Genomic DNA, 16,214 nt, shown 5'->3' with positions numbered 1-16,214 from the left:
TCCAAACACATAATTTAGGGTACTGGTTAGTCCTACAAACTAAAAACATTAATGTATATAATGGCATCAAAAAAAAGTCTAAAACAGATTTTTAAAAGTCAACAAGTTATAAAGCGCTATTTTGAAATCATATCTGAACCTGATGAGCAGCAAGGGTCTGCTAAAGAAACTGTCAGTTTGGGGTTTTTTTTTCTTATAATCTCAATAATAAATTTTTGCTTTTAAGGTGTTTTTAACATAATTACCTCCTTTTCCGCTTCCCTTTTCCCAATCAGCTTCCAGAATCCAAATAAATTCCACCAAGGAAGTTTTCTAATGGGAAGCAGGAAATGCTGTCTAAAGGGCCAAACTTCCGTACATCTTGAGCTAGGTGTATTAAAGAATGTATATTATAACCAACAAAGTCAAGACCATAAATCAAAGCAAAATCTTTCACAAACTGCTTCAAAACATCCTCTGCATAATCACAGTCAGTTATCAATATACAAATCAGGACTTAGAAGAATTCTTGTAGATACAGATAACAGTATAAAGTATCTATACATTTGGCTTGGTATATTATTCAGTAGAACTGGGCTTGTGTAAAGCAAAACTTGTCTCAATTCAGTTGCTTTCCACGTGCTAATTTCAATGAGAGACCTTGGTTTCCTTGCAAAACTTTAAGGCAAATATTGCCTGACAGAAACCATGAATGCTGAAATCAGTTAGAATTTGCATAGACTGTCTGCATTTTCGGGGACCTTTTAACCAAAGATAAATAAGCTTGCGCATTACCCCCATATCCCACACCCAGCTCGTTCAAAGTGACACCCCAACCTGGTGCTCTTTGTTGGCCATAGCACAAAGTTTCATCAGTCCTTTAGTCAACAGAAATTTCATGAAAACATAATCTTTAGCATGTTCATTGCAATCATAGTGCTCTTCCTCAAGTGTTTTATTCTCAAAAGAATCAGAGTACAATATTAAGTCCTGATGATGCTCTGACTCATTTTACTGTGAAACGAGACTAAAATGTTCAACAACTTTCTGAGCTATTTTCCTCTGAGCTCTTTGTCCTCTGAGATTGCTCCATTGCTTTCTGAAAGACAGCTCACAGATTCTGAAGCTCCAGGTTTCATCACTCTCCAATCAAATTCAAAATTAACTGAACCAGCAGCAAAAGAAGATCCAAACTACGCTTCACATTTGATAAATACTGTCATTAATTCCCTCTTCCTGTCTTGTTTCCACCACGATTGAAACCCCCCCCCAAAAAAACCAAAAAACAAACAAACATCACACTTCTTGCACAGCTCTCTCATAGTGTACTTCACAAAAAGTTTCCCCATCTGAAATATGTTTTCCACATTATTCCCTTGCTTATTATACATCAGAATCAGAATCAGAATGGGTTTATTGCCAGATGTTGAGGTTTACAACATTAGGAAATTGCAACCGTACATCAGTGTACGGTTGTGCTTAGCGCTGTTGTCAGTTGTTTTTTTGTTTTTTTGTGCTAAATTTGTGCTAAATTATACCAAATTGTTTTTTTGTGCTAAATTATACCAAATTGCAAAAAAATCAGCTTGTTCTCTAATAAAACCTCTAAAAAAAAAAAAAACTCTGTAACTTTGCTCTGCTTTACTTCAGCAGCATCAGGTAATGTTCATATATTGATTCATGGTTTTCTTCAGTTTTTGTTCAACTGCAGAATATTTCTAAGGCTATCTGATTTAAAAAGCCACTCCAGGAAAATCTCCTTTTTTTTTAGTGTTTTATCCTCAGTTACTTTGGCATAAAGACATCTGCTGTGATGCTTACACCAGCCTTAAAAGCTGTTGTATTACAATAAAAGACCCTGACATCACTTTATAAAGTAACAATTCTAATTGTTACAAACTCAAAAACAAGATTCCTACTAGTATATTTCTGGCATGCATCAAATTTTAAATAGAAATGAATTTTGAAATATACACTGCTTCTTATGTCAAAGTCTGTAAAAATAAAGAAAGAAATAAACCACACATAACCCTTGCTACTATTCACTCCACTGTCCAACAGCAAAATCAAACCAATATACAGATATTAATAACATATTAATGTAATAGTGTGACTATGCAATTTATAAGTAGTCATAGTCATAATCAAAACAACAAACATCTCAAGTTTTGAGATAATTGCAAACCCTCCTGGCCAATAACCACACAAGCTGTCCATGCAGGAAGGCTGATAAAGGAGCATGCACAAAATTCAAACAAATTTAAGCCATAATAAAACAAATTAAAATAACAGTGCGCATGCACAAATAAGGCATCAGACAAACACTTAAAGATCACAGATCTTTAGGACCACATCCAAAGAGCAATTGCTTTTCTTTTTTATAAATAAATAAATGTGTAGATTCTAGCCAAATATACATTACAAAAAGGAAAAAAGGAGGGCCACAGCAATCATAGTAAAAGGAGTTGGCACTGTGGCCCTAACAAGACCGATCAGTTCTGCTTAAATAATCAGTTTCCCTCATGTACAGAGCTTGCACAACAGTAAGAGGCAGATTCTAGAGTCAGTACACTATTTCTGATGAAGTTCTCACTAAAACAACTACACATATAAAGTTGCATACTAAAGTGTGTATAAAAAAACCCCCAAACAAATCAAGAACACCTATATTTTCTTTTTTGCTTTTTCTGGAAAAATGAGAACAATGGCAAGAAAAATGATGATTATGTCTTCTACAGAAATAGAGTGCTCACTGATCTGCCTCTCTGACTGCTGTGCATGCTCCTGACACAGGGGCAAAAGCTGGGGACTAGTTGCTCATGGCCATGGCCTAGCCTCCTCACTTAGCTGTGTGGAATGAAGCTAATAAAGACAACACCAAAGCAATTTTGGTTGCTCTGATAGTGAAAATACCCTCCCATATTCCTCCTAAAAAACTAGAACTTCGTTAAATTGGTCTAATACAGTCCTTTATTAATACTAATCATAGAGAAACACCAAGATAATGTTTAAGTACAACTTGATGTTAAGTACACGCAGTCATTAATTTTGGTGCTAGTTAAGCAGTATACAGGACACCAGACAATGCTTTCAAACTGTGAAAATTGGCTAAATCCAACATTACATAAAAATTTAAACTAGCTTAGCCTTGCATGAGTGCTAGGAAAAAGTTCGCCAGCACTTGTGCCATACATTACTTTGCAGCATCATAACTTTGTAAACATTTCATTTATACTTAGGGATTCAAATTAAGTCAAAAAGTTCTTACCCTTAGTGCAGAAAATAAGTCCGTAGCTCAGTGATGCACTTAATCCAAAAATTGCCAGCTTAACTGTCAGCTTTGTCCAAGGGCGCGAAATGAAGAATGTTCCAGAATGGGGGGGACGGGTTTGAGAAAACCTCGTGATATTTCATGAAATAACGCGAGATTTCGAAAAGCACTCCTACATGGAGTGAATTTTTTTTCCCCACTCAAATGTAAAATCATTTATTTTATTTCATTAAGCGTCTTACAATTTTAAGTCACATCTGTTCTTTGTGTTTCACTTATATTAATATATTTTATATGTATATTTTGTTATTAATTAAATATACATATGCTGCCTCTGGCATAATTTATTATCAGTTATTTCATCTTAATTCATGTTTATACTTACACATGACTAATAATTATACTTAACTAAGATTGTTAAACTCAGTTGCCTGTTCATGCAACTTCCCATATGTTACCCATATGGTGCCCATAGAACATAGCCCATCTGGGCTGGCTCAGGTGGGTCCTACTTGGCTAACCCAGGTGGGTCCCAGATTGGATGCCCATTGTAAGCCCATCCCCACTTGGAACCCCCATAGCCCATGTGGGGCCCACATACTGGTGTTTACTGGGATAGGACCTTTGAGCTCAATGGTAATTAATTAGCAGTGGAAATAATTTCTGGTAGCATCACAGAAATGTAGCAGTGACAATAATACTGTATGCTGTAATCGTACTGGGCAATTAGTGATACAAAAAACCTGTTTTATCCTGTGAATAAAAGTATATGTTTTTGTCAATGTACCATAATAACAGAAGCGAAACGCAATATTGTGTCAGGACAATTCACTATTTATGCACAATAAATAAAGGAGCATAGCGCGACAATTTCTGTTCAGCGCCAGACTTGCTTGTAACCTATATCACCAATTATGTTAAGAAAAATGACGCATTAACTACAACAGCAGACTGACCTTTGTGGAAATGCTTGGAGCAGACTAACCTGTGAGCTGGAGTGTTCTGGGACGTTATATTTGATCTTTGAATGGCTGCAATCCAGGCCATCCGTCGCGTCTTTGTTACTTTGGAAACATGGCTCGAACAATTTCTCCTCAATGACGTAATCCGATAACAACCGATCTCTTTACCCGTCGGCTTCCCGTGGCTGTCATGCGACCGGCTATTTGCAGTTAATAATACAACAGCTTCTTGACATTTTTGTGTTTCTTTTTATCGCTGTATAACTGATTTTAATTGAAAGCCTGCGTGCGCTAGTACCGCTTGCCACGAGTTCCCAGAATCCTTTGCGGTTCTACCCCTGAATGACGTCACATTTTCAATCTCTATATAATATGCATGTTAAATTTTATATTTGGGGTAAAATATCAAGTCTTTTCAAGTAAACCGGTTCAAGTCCAATTCAAGTCCCAAGTCATTGGTGTAAAAGTCCAAGTCAAGTCACAAGTCTTAGAACATTTTTTCAAGTCAAGTCTAAAGTCATAAAATTAATGACTCGAGTCTGACTCGAGTCCAAGTCATGTGACTCGAGTCCACACCTCTGGTTGGTACTAAGGGGCCCAAAGTGTGCCAAGAAAATATGCCCCACACTTTTACACCACCAGCAGCCTGAGTTAGTGATACAAGGCAGAATGGATCCATGCTGAATGTTGTTTAAATTCTGATCCTACCAGCTGAATATTGCAGCCTGAGTTTCCTGTTTTTAGCTGACAGGAGTGGCGCCTGGTGAGGTCTTCTGCTGCTGTGAGGTCATCTGCTTTATGGGCCCTCTGCATGCCTTAGATAAAACAATTGGTTATTTGAGTTGTGCTTGATTTCCAATCAGCTCAAAGCAGCCTGGCCATTCTCCTTTACGCATGACATCAACAAGGCATTTTAAGACACTAACTGGATTTTTCTGTTTTTCAGATCATTCTCTATAAACATTAGAGATGGTTGTGTAGGAAAACCCAGTAGATTGGCAGTTTCCAGCCCATCTGGCTCCAACAATTATGAAATATTAAAAGTCACCTTCTTCCCCATTCTGATGCTTGGTTTGAGCTTTCAGTAGGAGGTCTCTATGATATCTAAACGCCTGATGGGGTTGCTGCCACGTGATTGGCTGATTAGACATTTGTGTTTATGAGACGTTTAACAGATGTACCTAATGAGGTGGTCAGTGAGTGTTTATTTGGGAGGATAAATTCCATCTAGGATGCCCCCGCCCTTCCACTTGTACGAGACTAGCAGCAAGACCCCCATACAGAACTGAGCAAGCATGACATTAAGTCAGGCAAAGTATAAAAAGGAGGATTTAGGAGGAGGTGGGATGCAAAGTGGCTTGGACTTCTGCAGCAAACGTAAGCAAAGTAAAGCAACTTAAATAATGTTCTCTAGGTTAGATCTGCTAGTATGACAGATATAGCAAAGGCACTGGCTGATGTGGGCACACTTTGAGCTACCACGGTGTATCGTGAATTACAAAAACAATCAGAGGCGAGTATCACCAGATAACGAGGTACCTCAGTGGATCTGAATAGAATAATCTAGAATAACTGATTCAAATATATTCAATATATTCATATTGAGTGAGCTGTAACACCAGAATGCAAAATGTTTAAGCTGAGTGTATATAAAACTAGCAAGAAAAAAGGCAGAGAGGTTGAAGCAGACAAAATAATAGTTATTATAGAAATAGAAATATAAAAAAAAGGAATTGATACATTTAGCCAGCAGTAATGAATATATGAATTGAAATCACTGCAATGAAAAGGACTATGAATACAGTTGCTGGAAAAATGAATACACGTGTGACAGATGGTGTCAGGAACTCATGTTAATCTGAAAAGGGTTACTAGACATAAAAGTTTTTAAACTACTGGTGTATAAAAGGGAGATTATTAAACAGACTTTACAGTCCTGCAGTAAAAGCCTTCGACGGTATGCGAGAAAGATGAAATTGTGAAGTTTAGGGTGATATCTCTCTGCGGCTTGGCAGCCCCATATATTTCTTTGCCGAGATATTGTAACACAGCGAGAGGCTTAAGCTATAGAACCGTGGGTGTGGATGACAGGAAGGAGGCAGTGATGAGGAGTCAGAGAATTAAGTGCATAGGGGTGAGGGGGAATATGGTGGGTGAGGGGGGTGGGGTAAAAAAAAAAGGGCGAAAAAGGGTGGGGGGGATTTGGTGAGAATCTGTAGCACAGTAGAGATGATGAAATGAGAAGAGTGCAGCAGTGAGAGAGCCGTGACCCAGAAAACGACACACACCGTGCACCTCAAGATACTGTATCGCTCAAATAGAAACAATTAGTCCAGATCTTCTTAATGAGGCTTAATTAAATCTTAACTCTGGAGAAAGACGCCTCGCATGTTCAGTGGGAAAGGTGAATGTGGAGGAAAAGCAGAAGGCAGGTGAAATCACTAGATAAATGACAGTGTGTGTGTTGGGGGTGTAGTGTTTTTTGCCTGTGTGACGTGTGTGTGCGCGCACCTGTAGACACCTTATACATGCGTGGAAGCTGACGTGCAAACTCCTGAATATCACATCCATTAACAATCATTACCCAGAGTTTCCTGATGTATTTGCTGTCCGACGGCCTGTACCCGCTCCCGTTGAAATCATTCGATTTTTATCAGTTTGGCCTTTCACTTTAAGGTGTCCTCTTAATATCCTTCCCTGGACTGTGCGCTTACTTTGTGGGGTTTTATGTGGAGTTGCAGAGTTCCTCTTTTATGACCATTTTCTCCGTCGCCGCTTCTGCTGTTTGCTCTCGTATGATCTGTTGTTGTTTTCTCTGCCTCTGAATTTTCAGCCCTCGCTGTCACCTAAAATGACCTCTCCTTTTTCCTCTCTCTCCCTGCACCTCGCCTTTCTTTATGCTCGAACCTTTTGCATCTGTTCTCTTTTTCCTTGCCTCTCTGTCTCTCTACCTCTGTTTCTATCTATTTTATTTTATTTTATTTTTTTATGGGGAGCCAGTGAAGGAAAGCTGGTGGTCCTGGCTTTGGCCATTGGTGTGGCAGAGCAAGATGACTTTGCCAATATCCCTGACCTGCAGGAAACAGCGCAGGCAGCACCACCGCCACCAGCCAATCAGGAACCGCCCCCTGAGAAGAGGTACCAGACAATGTACTAGAGCGCTTGTTCTGTGTGTGTGTGTGCTTGTGTGTGAGAGAGAAAATTGGCTGCAAATGAAAGGATGTGAAGGATATGCTATTGAAGAAAAATGAGAGGTGATTTCAGAATCTAGGTAGAGGAGGGTAGTTTTGTTTGTCAGTGTTTTTGGTGAGTCACTGCGTTGAAGTCTATTGTGTCATAGACCTGCGCCTGAAATAGCACCAGAGCTCAACATACTGCTACAGAAATAAAAATGAGCGCTAACTACGCAACCAAATGTAGAAAATTTCGCCGTAATGCTTTGATGAGTGAGGAGATAAAACAATTTGGGTGTTAGCTGGAAAGCAGTAATGAGCTCATAAATCACAGCAGTGAGATGCTCACTGGTACTCTACTCTTTTTCTTTTTTAATCTTTGGCTTTTAGCGGTAAAATTTCAGCCAGTCAAATCAAACAGTGCTTTCTCATGCCAGTGTACTTTTTCTTTCCTTTTTCCCCTGACCACGATAATTATCTGCCTTATTGCAATGACATTTTTCAGCACCATTTTCATCTCTGTTTGCTTGTCTTCTCACTCCTGCCTTTCAGAGACCTCCCATTGGTAATTGTCTTATTTCCTTTGTATTTTTATGCCTTCACTATCCAAGTCATTTCTGCCCCGTGTTCTTTCTTCCCTCCTGCTCATTAGCTGCCTTCAATCACCCTCTGCCGCTCTGAGAGTCTCGTCTCTGCAGCTCCACCGAGGGCCCAGAGAGCCTCCTCATTATTCCACAACATGTTAGTCACTTACATAAACATGCTGCTAAAAATAACCGCTTTCTTTGCCAGCCAACTTAGACACTAGAAGCCAAAATATTTCCACTCATCTATAAGGATCCACCAGCCTTGCTCACCGTCCCCCAGTCTCTTGAAATAATTGGGTTTGCATTCTGTTTAGGAATTGGACCTACTTTTGTGAAACAATTTAAGGCTAACAAATGAGTACAGTGTGAAACAAGCAGAGCGTTTTCAGTCGTTGGACGGCCGTTTTCGATTGTTCACAACAGTGTCACAGAGAAATCCTTGATTTGGTCCAGCTTTAGGCAGACGCGACACACTCGATTTCCTCTGCAGTCCAATTAGGCAGTTTTAACCTCACTTTGATTCTGTGACAAATGGGCGACAGTGTGCAGATGCATAATATGACACACACCTTTAAAAAAAACGGCAGAGGACGGCGGACAAATTCTGATGTACTCGTCACACCAATTATTCCTCATTCACAAGTGTTTCATCAATTTGACACGTGATTTAAAACTAGAGCTCCATTACAACACAGATGGTAACTGTTTTCTTATCTGGGCTGCACAGCCGCAGTGCAGACATGCACATGTGCACCATGCAGCTGCTGACATTTGAAGGACCTCTTGTGTCTTCAGGGTCATAGAAATAGGCCTCCCTTAACTAATAAGTTCCTTTATTTATCATAAGTTTGCTTTTAGAGCTACTATAGCCACCAGCTGCTTTGTCTACTGGTTTTGTTTTTTGGCCCTGAGCTTTCTGCGACCACAGAGTTACAAACAACCATCAAAGTATCCTTTGAGAAGAAATGTTGCTTCTTTTTTACTAATATCAAAAGTCTCCGCATTGTTCACAATTATAGCCTGAAACGCAGCGAGCCGCAGAGGAGAATGACTTCCTCTGTAATTTGTTGTGTGCATTGCGTCTTGCCTTTTCAGCTTTTTGTGTTCACACCTCTTTAAATGAGTTGTGAAATCCACTAAGAGCCCAAACAGCGCGTTTGTCGCTCGGGCCAGCGTGTGGTCAACAGGATCCGCCTTTATTAGCAGACTGCATTGTGCTGTTTCCTGGATTTAATTTCTTTCACTCAAATAAGAATGACTGGTAACTTAAAGCCCGTGAACACTGGAGAACTGGAAGCAAATAAACCATTTTCACTGTAATTGAAGCTTTAAAAGTGTTGACCTTTTAGTGAGCCTTCTGCTGATATGTCATCTAATTCCACTTGAGACTCTCATGGTTTTGTTTATTTCGTGTAAAATTGCAAATTGCAAATTTTAATGAGTGATTTAGCCACACTCTAATTGGCTGCTAAATTTAGAAGCTTGAAAACCCCCCAACATACCTCAACAGTCTATTAGAAGTGCAAGTTGTAAGCTTGCTGGCAGTGTATAGTTCCTGGTGGTGTTAGTGCTGACTTCACAGTAAACGTGATTGAATCAATTACACTCCTGGCATATTGCTCACTCTGAAAGGGGTTCTCAAGCCAAAGACAAAGGCACGCTTTCATTCGTCTCTCTTACCCTTCACACTCGGTGTTTCATCACAGTCTGTGCATTTAAACATGTGCTCGTGCCCATCATTCATCTTCACCTGCATTACTCATGCTACCCCGCATGAATTTATTTACCTAAGATCTGAAAAACATGTCACTGGCAAATGGCTTCAGCCAAACATCGAGCCTCTGAAGTTAATGTGAATATTTTATATATCCGTCAAATGGTAACGGAGTCAGTGTTAACATCAAAGGGAATTCTTTGTGCTCCCCACGAACAGAGAAGAGCTGCCGTCTGCACAACTGATATTTCATGCCCTACATTAATGAACCAGTCAGTTTTTCAGAGCAACTACTGTAAATAAATGTACCCGAGTAGAGAGCTACTTTCGACTGCTCCCTTGTTCTCAAGGGGTCACCACAGCGGGTAGCGCCGCATGTCTGATTTGGCAGATTTTTACGCCGGATGCCCTTCCTGACACAACCCCACAGGGATTTGTGTCTCCTTCTGGGATCGAACCAGCTAGAGCTTTAATTTTGTAGACTCTTGTTTGTTTGAGTAATCTTATTTTATGCTGCTTTTAACGTACAGTAGATACACGGCCCTATAAAAGGTTTTCTTTTTTTTTAAGGCCTGCTTGGCCACAGACGCATGTGAGTTGTTACTACTTCCATCAAAATTGCAATACATCTATAAAGTTTTTCTATAAAACTATAAAGTTTTATTTGAATAACTGTTTGAAATTAAAATGGGGAAAATGAATAAATATTTTTAGATATAAAATTTAGCTCAATTTATTTAAACAAACAAACAAACAAACAATGTCTTTTTTATTAAGAGGTTTAATTTATTTAATTGTAATACTGATTTAGTTGTTTTGCTTGTTCTAATGCTGTTTAACTGGGACCTCATTACGTTTTGTTCCCTTTTCGCCTGCCTCATGTATTGGAATGACAATAAAAGATTCTATGCAGTCTTCTGGAAAACTAAGTACACCCAATGATTCAGTAATTTGTAGCGCCAACTTAAAAAGCAATATTGAAGCAATGGTTTTCTGTATGACTATCAGTCTTTAATGGCATTGTGGAAGAACTTTGGCCCACTCTGTACAACGTTACATCCCTTCATTGAGGTTTTTGGGCATTCATGTATGCACAGTTCTCTTAAAGTCCCATCTGAGCCTCTCAGTCAGGTTGAGGTCTTTCATTGAACCTTGATTCTTTTCTTTTCATTCTGTTGTAGATTAACTGCTATGCTTGGGATCATTGTTTAGCTAAGTTTTAGCTGTCAGACAGATGGCCTCACGTGCTCACGTGTGACTCTAGAATACTTTGGTGTACAGAGGAGCTCATGGTGGACTCAGTGACTGAAAGGTGCCCAGGCCCTGTGGTTGCAAAAAAAAAAAAAAAAATCCCAAATTATTACCCCTCCACCACCTTGCTTCACATCTGATATGAGGTGCTTGATTTCCACCGTTATGGCTAAGAATACGACTAAAAAGGATTTCTTCTGGCAACCCTTCCGAACAAGCCACACTTGTTTTGTCTTGTCATGAAATTGAACATTTAACATGCTAGCTGAGGCCTGCAGAGTCTGAGATGTAGATCTTAGGTCTCTTGTTTTTCTCTGAGAACTGCACCGTCTGACCTTGGGTTGAATTTTATCTGGGGCGTTCACTCCTTGGAAGACTGTGTGTTAACACACACCTGAATGCTCCAGACCAGGCAACAGTTAAAACTTCTGCTTTCATAGTACTCCTCACAGTTGCTGATGATCAATTAATCAAGTGCTTTAATTAGCAGCACCTGTCTGCTATTTACAGAACCCTATTCATTCCTGTGGAAGCAGGAATGGTGTACTTAGTTTTTCACAGGATTGCAGAGATTCATTTGAAATTTAACTTTTTTGTAAAATAATGGATGCCAGTAATGGAAGGTGTATGTACAAGTGGTCACTTTGAGCCAAAGGCTCAGGCTTCAGATTCTAAATTTGGTGTTCTTAGTTTTGTATTATCTCAGTAAGAGTAGATATCCCTAATACACTTATATGAGGCACACAGATCTGGCTGTGACTAAAGGAAGCCCCACGTCCCACTGTTCAAACCTTCTGTTTGCAAGGGACATCCAATTAGAAGAAAATTGACTTGAATGGGATGTGAAAGGCAGTCAAATGTGCATTTTTCTCACTGTGAATAGGCTATGAATCATGTGAATCAATCAATAAACTGTAGAATAAAGCTATCCCACTGCCGTAAATGAATAAAAATAGGGGGTTGGAAATGGGTATAATTGATGTATTTAATCACAAGCCTTTAATTTTACCATTTTTCTTTTAAGTGACCCAGTCTTTAAAACTAAGGTTTAGAAACCTTACACAAAATATTTCAAATTAGCCAGCTACAACCGAATGAAAATGTTTGTGCTTCACTATCAAATAATAATGTGAAAGGTTAACACATTTGTGGTGTATTTCAAAAGTTTGATTTAAGTGCTACTTCCTTTTATGGTGAAGTTTTTTAAATTGCTCCCATACTATATTTAATTAATTAAAAGATCCAAGTGCTTTGTTCACCACTTTAAACAGCAGTGCTCCTGGTCCTGCAATGCAATTAGCCAAGCAATCTTATTAATGGTAAAATGTATCTAAAGTACTTAAGACACAAACATTACTGAGGCTTTTCTTTAAGCCATCAGCAGTATGTTAACGGTCCATTGCTGCTTGAAGGCAATCCAAACATCCCACTGGCCATGAGAAGGTGTTGAAGTGTGTGAGATTCTTAATGCTTCCTCACTGACCTTGTGTGTGCGATGGCTGGATGAAAGTGCTCTCCGTGGCCATTTGTTTATGAAGTGTGGCAGGAGCAGACTGAACTGCACCACAGCTGGTGTTAGTCATGTGGACTTTCAAACCAAGGTTACAGAACAAGGCGGGGAAAGAGGAAGTAAAGGTTACACGATAGACTATCAGAGAGAGCAACTACAGGTTTTAAGATTGAGTGTTGCTTTAATTTTGGGGCGAGAGGAGGTCGCACATGCTGAGATGTTTGCGGTCCAGCCATCCATAGGTTGGACTTCTAAGAAGGCTTAATTAGGATGTTAGAGTGGCTTGTTTATGCCTCATTGGTCTGCACTCACAATTCATTTGCGACTCAGTGAACATATACTGTAGGTTCTCCTCCAGTGTTGCTATAAAGAGAAGGCACAATCCCAGAGAGTCTCGAATCTAGATCTCTCTCTGAGCAGCAACTGCACAGCCCAATGAGGATGGAGGCTCAGGATAAAGGGGGCGGGCTTTACGCGTGTGCCACATTAACATTCAATCCACTTGCCTGTGGTCCTTCAATTATTCATCCATGCATGTTACATCATTTTGTGTAAGCCAGTGGAGTTGTCTTTTTTTCCCTGAAAACATCTCTCTGATATTAATAGATATAGATGTGTATTTCTCTGCCTTAAAGACACGATGCACTCAGTGAGATTCTGAGTCTCTGTTAATTGCCAAGTGGGCTATATATATATGTACATATAACTTCATAATTTATGAGCTTATTACGTTGCTTAAATTGACATAAAAGACAAACGCAGTGGATGGCGGTTAAGACCATTTACCCAAATCAATATAAGTGTGCGTTTGTTTGACGCTGTGAGTGTGTGTTTGTCCTCTAACCACATTAGCCAGAGTGGGAGGAGTTAAATCTTTATGTGGTGGAGGATTGTGTGTGTTTAGGCTAATGTAACGACAGGGCATCCTGAGGTCACAGTTTATCATTTTAATGGTCGTTATTTCAGGCCTCGTTTTCTTAGAAAAAAAAAGGAGATATTACTATAATTCAAGATGATATAATTTGCACGTGTGTTTGTACATCAACATGTAAATTGATTATGCTGCGCTCTGCTAGTCTGACACAGTGCTCCTCCTGTGACAAGGGCTTTGCAGACCCGACTAATCAGCACAGTCTTCGGGGGCTCTGGCTAAGACTGTCCCCGAAGCTTTGGCTCCCTGCGGCCACTGTGCTCATTCATGCATTACAGGGGGAATGTAGAGATGCATTCAGTTACATGCTGGGGGGGGGGGGAGTCGATCGCATTAAGGCAAAACCCTCCCAAAGAAACCCCCAAAAAAACCACACACACAAAAAAACTCGGTCACAAAGAGATGAGGAGGAGTGCTTTCATCTATCCATCCATCCATCCATCCACAGGTCAAGGGAGGATGAGAGAAAATTCAAAGTGAAAATCCATCTTCCTTCAATGAGAGTAGCAGGAGGGAGTACTTATTGTACTGAAGGCAGGGCTGAAGGCAGCACTCTCGCCAGCAGGTACAGGCTGCTACACATGCTCATCTCATTCATCCAGATAGATGGATGGCGTTTGGGGAGACGAGCTATTAGGAGCATTAACCTGGGACTCTTGTGTTCTGCCTCAGAACAGGTGGCACATATGCGGCAGCCTCCACCTCAGAAGCCAATCTGCGAAGCTAATCGAAATTTTAAACATTTGGTAGATTCGTGTTTGAAGTTATAATGGACCGTTAAAGCGGTTTTATTATTTTGTGTTGCTGATATTCCCTGGATTGATAGATTAGTTGTTTTAATTAAGCTCTGAGGCATGAATACTAAAATTGCTGAGAGTTTTGGGATGCCATAAAGGGAACCGTGGACTGTTATAGGTTAGGTAGAGACTAGGCTCATCTTTCGATTTGAAAGTAATCATGCTTGCCAGTTTTTTAGTACCTTCAGCACTTTATTGAACATTAAAAAGAGAGAAACTGAAGCTCGGGGAAGTAGCATGTTAAAAAGTCAAAATAAAATATATATAAAACAGTACTTACTTAATAAAAATAAACATTTGGCAGTGACTGAGTGCCTTTGGGGTTTTTTTTTCTATTTCCATTTGGAATTCAGTGAAAGAAGCAGAAGGCAGTATTTAGTATTTAGCACCTCACTTGTTGCTCATTCCTGAAATGGGATTTCAGTAAATGATGCTATTTTAGGCTAATTTCTAGTTTCAACATGCAGGAAGTAATTAGTCGTCAGTGAAAGCATCCATATTTATGAGACTTTTTGGTTGTAGCTTGAGGGAAGAAGCAGGGCCCATATGGAATAGAAACAACAGAACAAACTTACACTAAATGTTTTAGTTTCACGTGTATTTTATGTCTTATGAGAAATAAATGTCTCATACCATGATTTACTGATGAAAGAGTTCCAGTTTATGGAAGACCAAAGCTGCTTAAAAGAAAAACTAATTTATAAAATGCAGAATAAATTAAATATTATTTTTTTAAATTTCCTTCTGTATATTTATTCATCTATTAATAGTTATTTCTCTTTCATTTTACTTATTCATTTAATTTAATTTATTATTTTTAATTCATTACTTTATTCATTATTAATTCAAACTTTTTTATTTCAGTATTTTCATTTCTTGATTTCTTTCTCTATGCCATGCTTCAGCATGCAAATATGGAGGCTCAAAGTGTGCCAAATCTGTCCCTAGTGGTTGACCAGCACCAACAGAAATGTTAATAAAATATTTTATGAAAATGAAAATAAATATATTTATATGAATTCTAATTATATGTTATATATTTTAGTGCATTTACTGGATTTTTTTTAAAATATCTATATAATTTTTTATTTTGGCAGTTCTGGTCCTCCACACCCTTTTGCATTTTTTTATGCAACACAGTTATAAACAAACAGTATGCTGTGCAGGAAAAATGAGAAAGCAGCCACTTTCATGAGTAAATGATAGTATGCGGCATATAGTTTTTACAACATTTTCTTTTTCACATAGGGGACGAGTGGCTGAGTCTAGTGTGAATGTACCTGTGTTTCATGTGGATAATGAGTTATGTAAGCAATGCACTGTTGTGGTTTTGACTGTGACTGAGCCTGGAAAGTATGCCCTACCTGTAAAGAATGACAGATGGCGGCTATGAAATTGAGCATATACATTGAAATACATCACTTCATGGTTTCAGGTGAGCGTGTTTGCTTGAGTGTGACATGTTTGCAGAGGGGTGGGGAGTCTGAATGTGTTTTTTTTTTAAAAAAAGAGGGGCTGGGCTGGGCTCTCTTTTTCGCGTCTCTCTCCAGCCTAGAAGTGGAGTGTCTTTCTCCCCCTTCCCCCCTCTACGAGCTGCTGGCCCTCGGTCAGGTAACAAAACAGGATAGTATCACAGGACGGTGAAACCCAAAGTGGCCCCGCCTGCCTCCATACGTCTGTATGTGAATGTGTGTGTCTGCGAGGCTCTCACCTGTACCTGTCATATATCCTATACCTTAACTTCTTTGTTCTCAGTGTGTTTGCCTGTTTGTTGCACTCCTCTAAACACACCCTTCCCTTGCGGCCACTCCTAACATCCTCTTGTCACACACATCCCAAACCCTCATATGTATGGTCTGTGTTTCTAGAGTCGTTGCTATGCCAACAGCCCACTTTCTGTGTCTTAGCTGTGGGAGAATCTGATCTGAGTCTACTCTGCCCCCCACTGGATACTGTAGACAACTGCAGGCTTAAATCATGTCAACCACATCAACCCCCATGGGGTCAGAGGGAAAAAGCATTGGCACCAAAATGTATCA

General features: G+C 39.5%; 1 protein-coding gene across 6 annotated transcripts in view; it reads left to right on the top strand.

Moving 5' to 3' along the window:
- syt7a (synaptotagmin VIIa) overlaps positions 1–16,214 on the top strand; it is a 107,369-nt gene that overhangs the window by 69,845 nt on the left and 21,310 nt on the right. For 5 of the 6 annotated variants that reach the window (XR_013099329.1, XM_004553000.5, XM_004553001.5 and 2 more), the window contains one exon: positions 7,213–7,350. The exons of the other annotated variant lie outside the window; for it this stretch is intronic. Coding sequence is in view for 4 of the 5 variants with exons in the window: in XM_004553000.5 (XP_004553057.1) it covers positions 7,213–7,350 (138 nt within the window). In the remaining variant the exon portion in view is untranslated. The remainder of the gene's footprint in view (positions 1–7,212; positions 7,351–16,214) is intronic. 6 annotated transcript variants of the gene reach the window in all.

This window comes from Maylandia zebra, linkage group LG7, assembly GCF_041146795.1.
Source record: "Maylandia zebra isolate NMK-2024a linkage group LG7, Mzebra_GT3a, whole genome shotgun sequence".
Lineage (NCBI taxonomy): Eukaryota > Metazoa > Chordata > Actinopteri > Cichliformes > Cichlidae > Maylandia > Maylandia zebra.
This window is presented reverse-complemented; position numbering and strand designations above follow the sequence as displayed.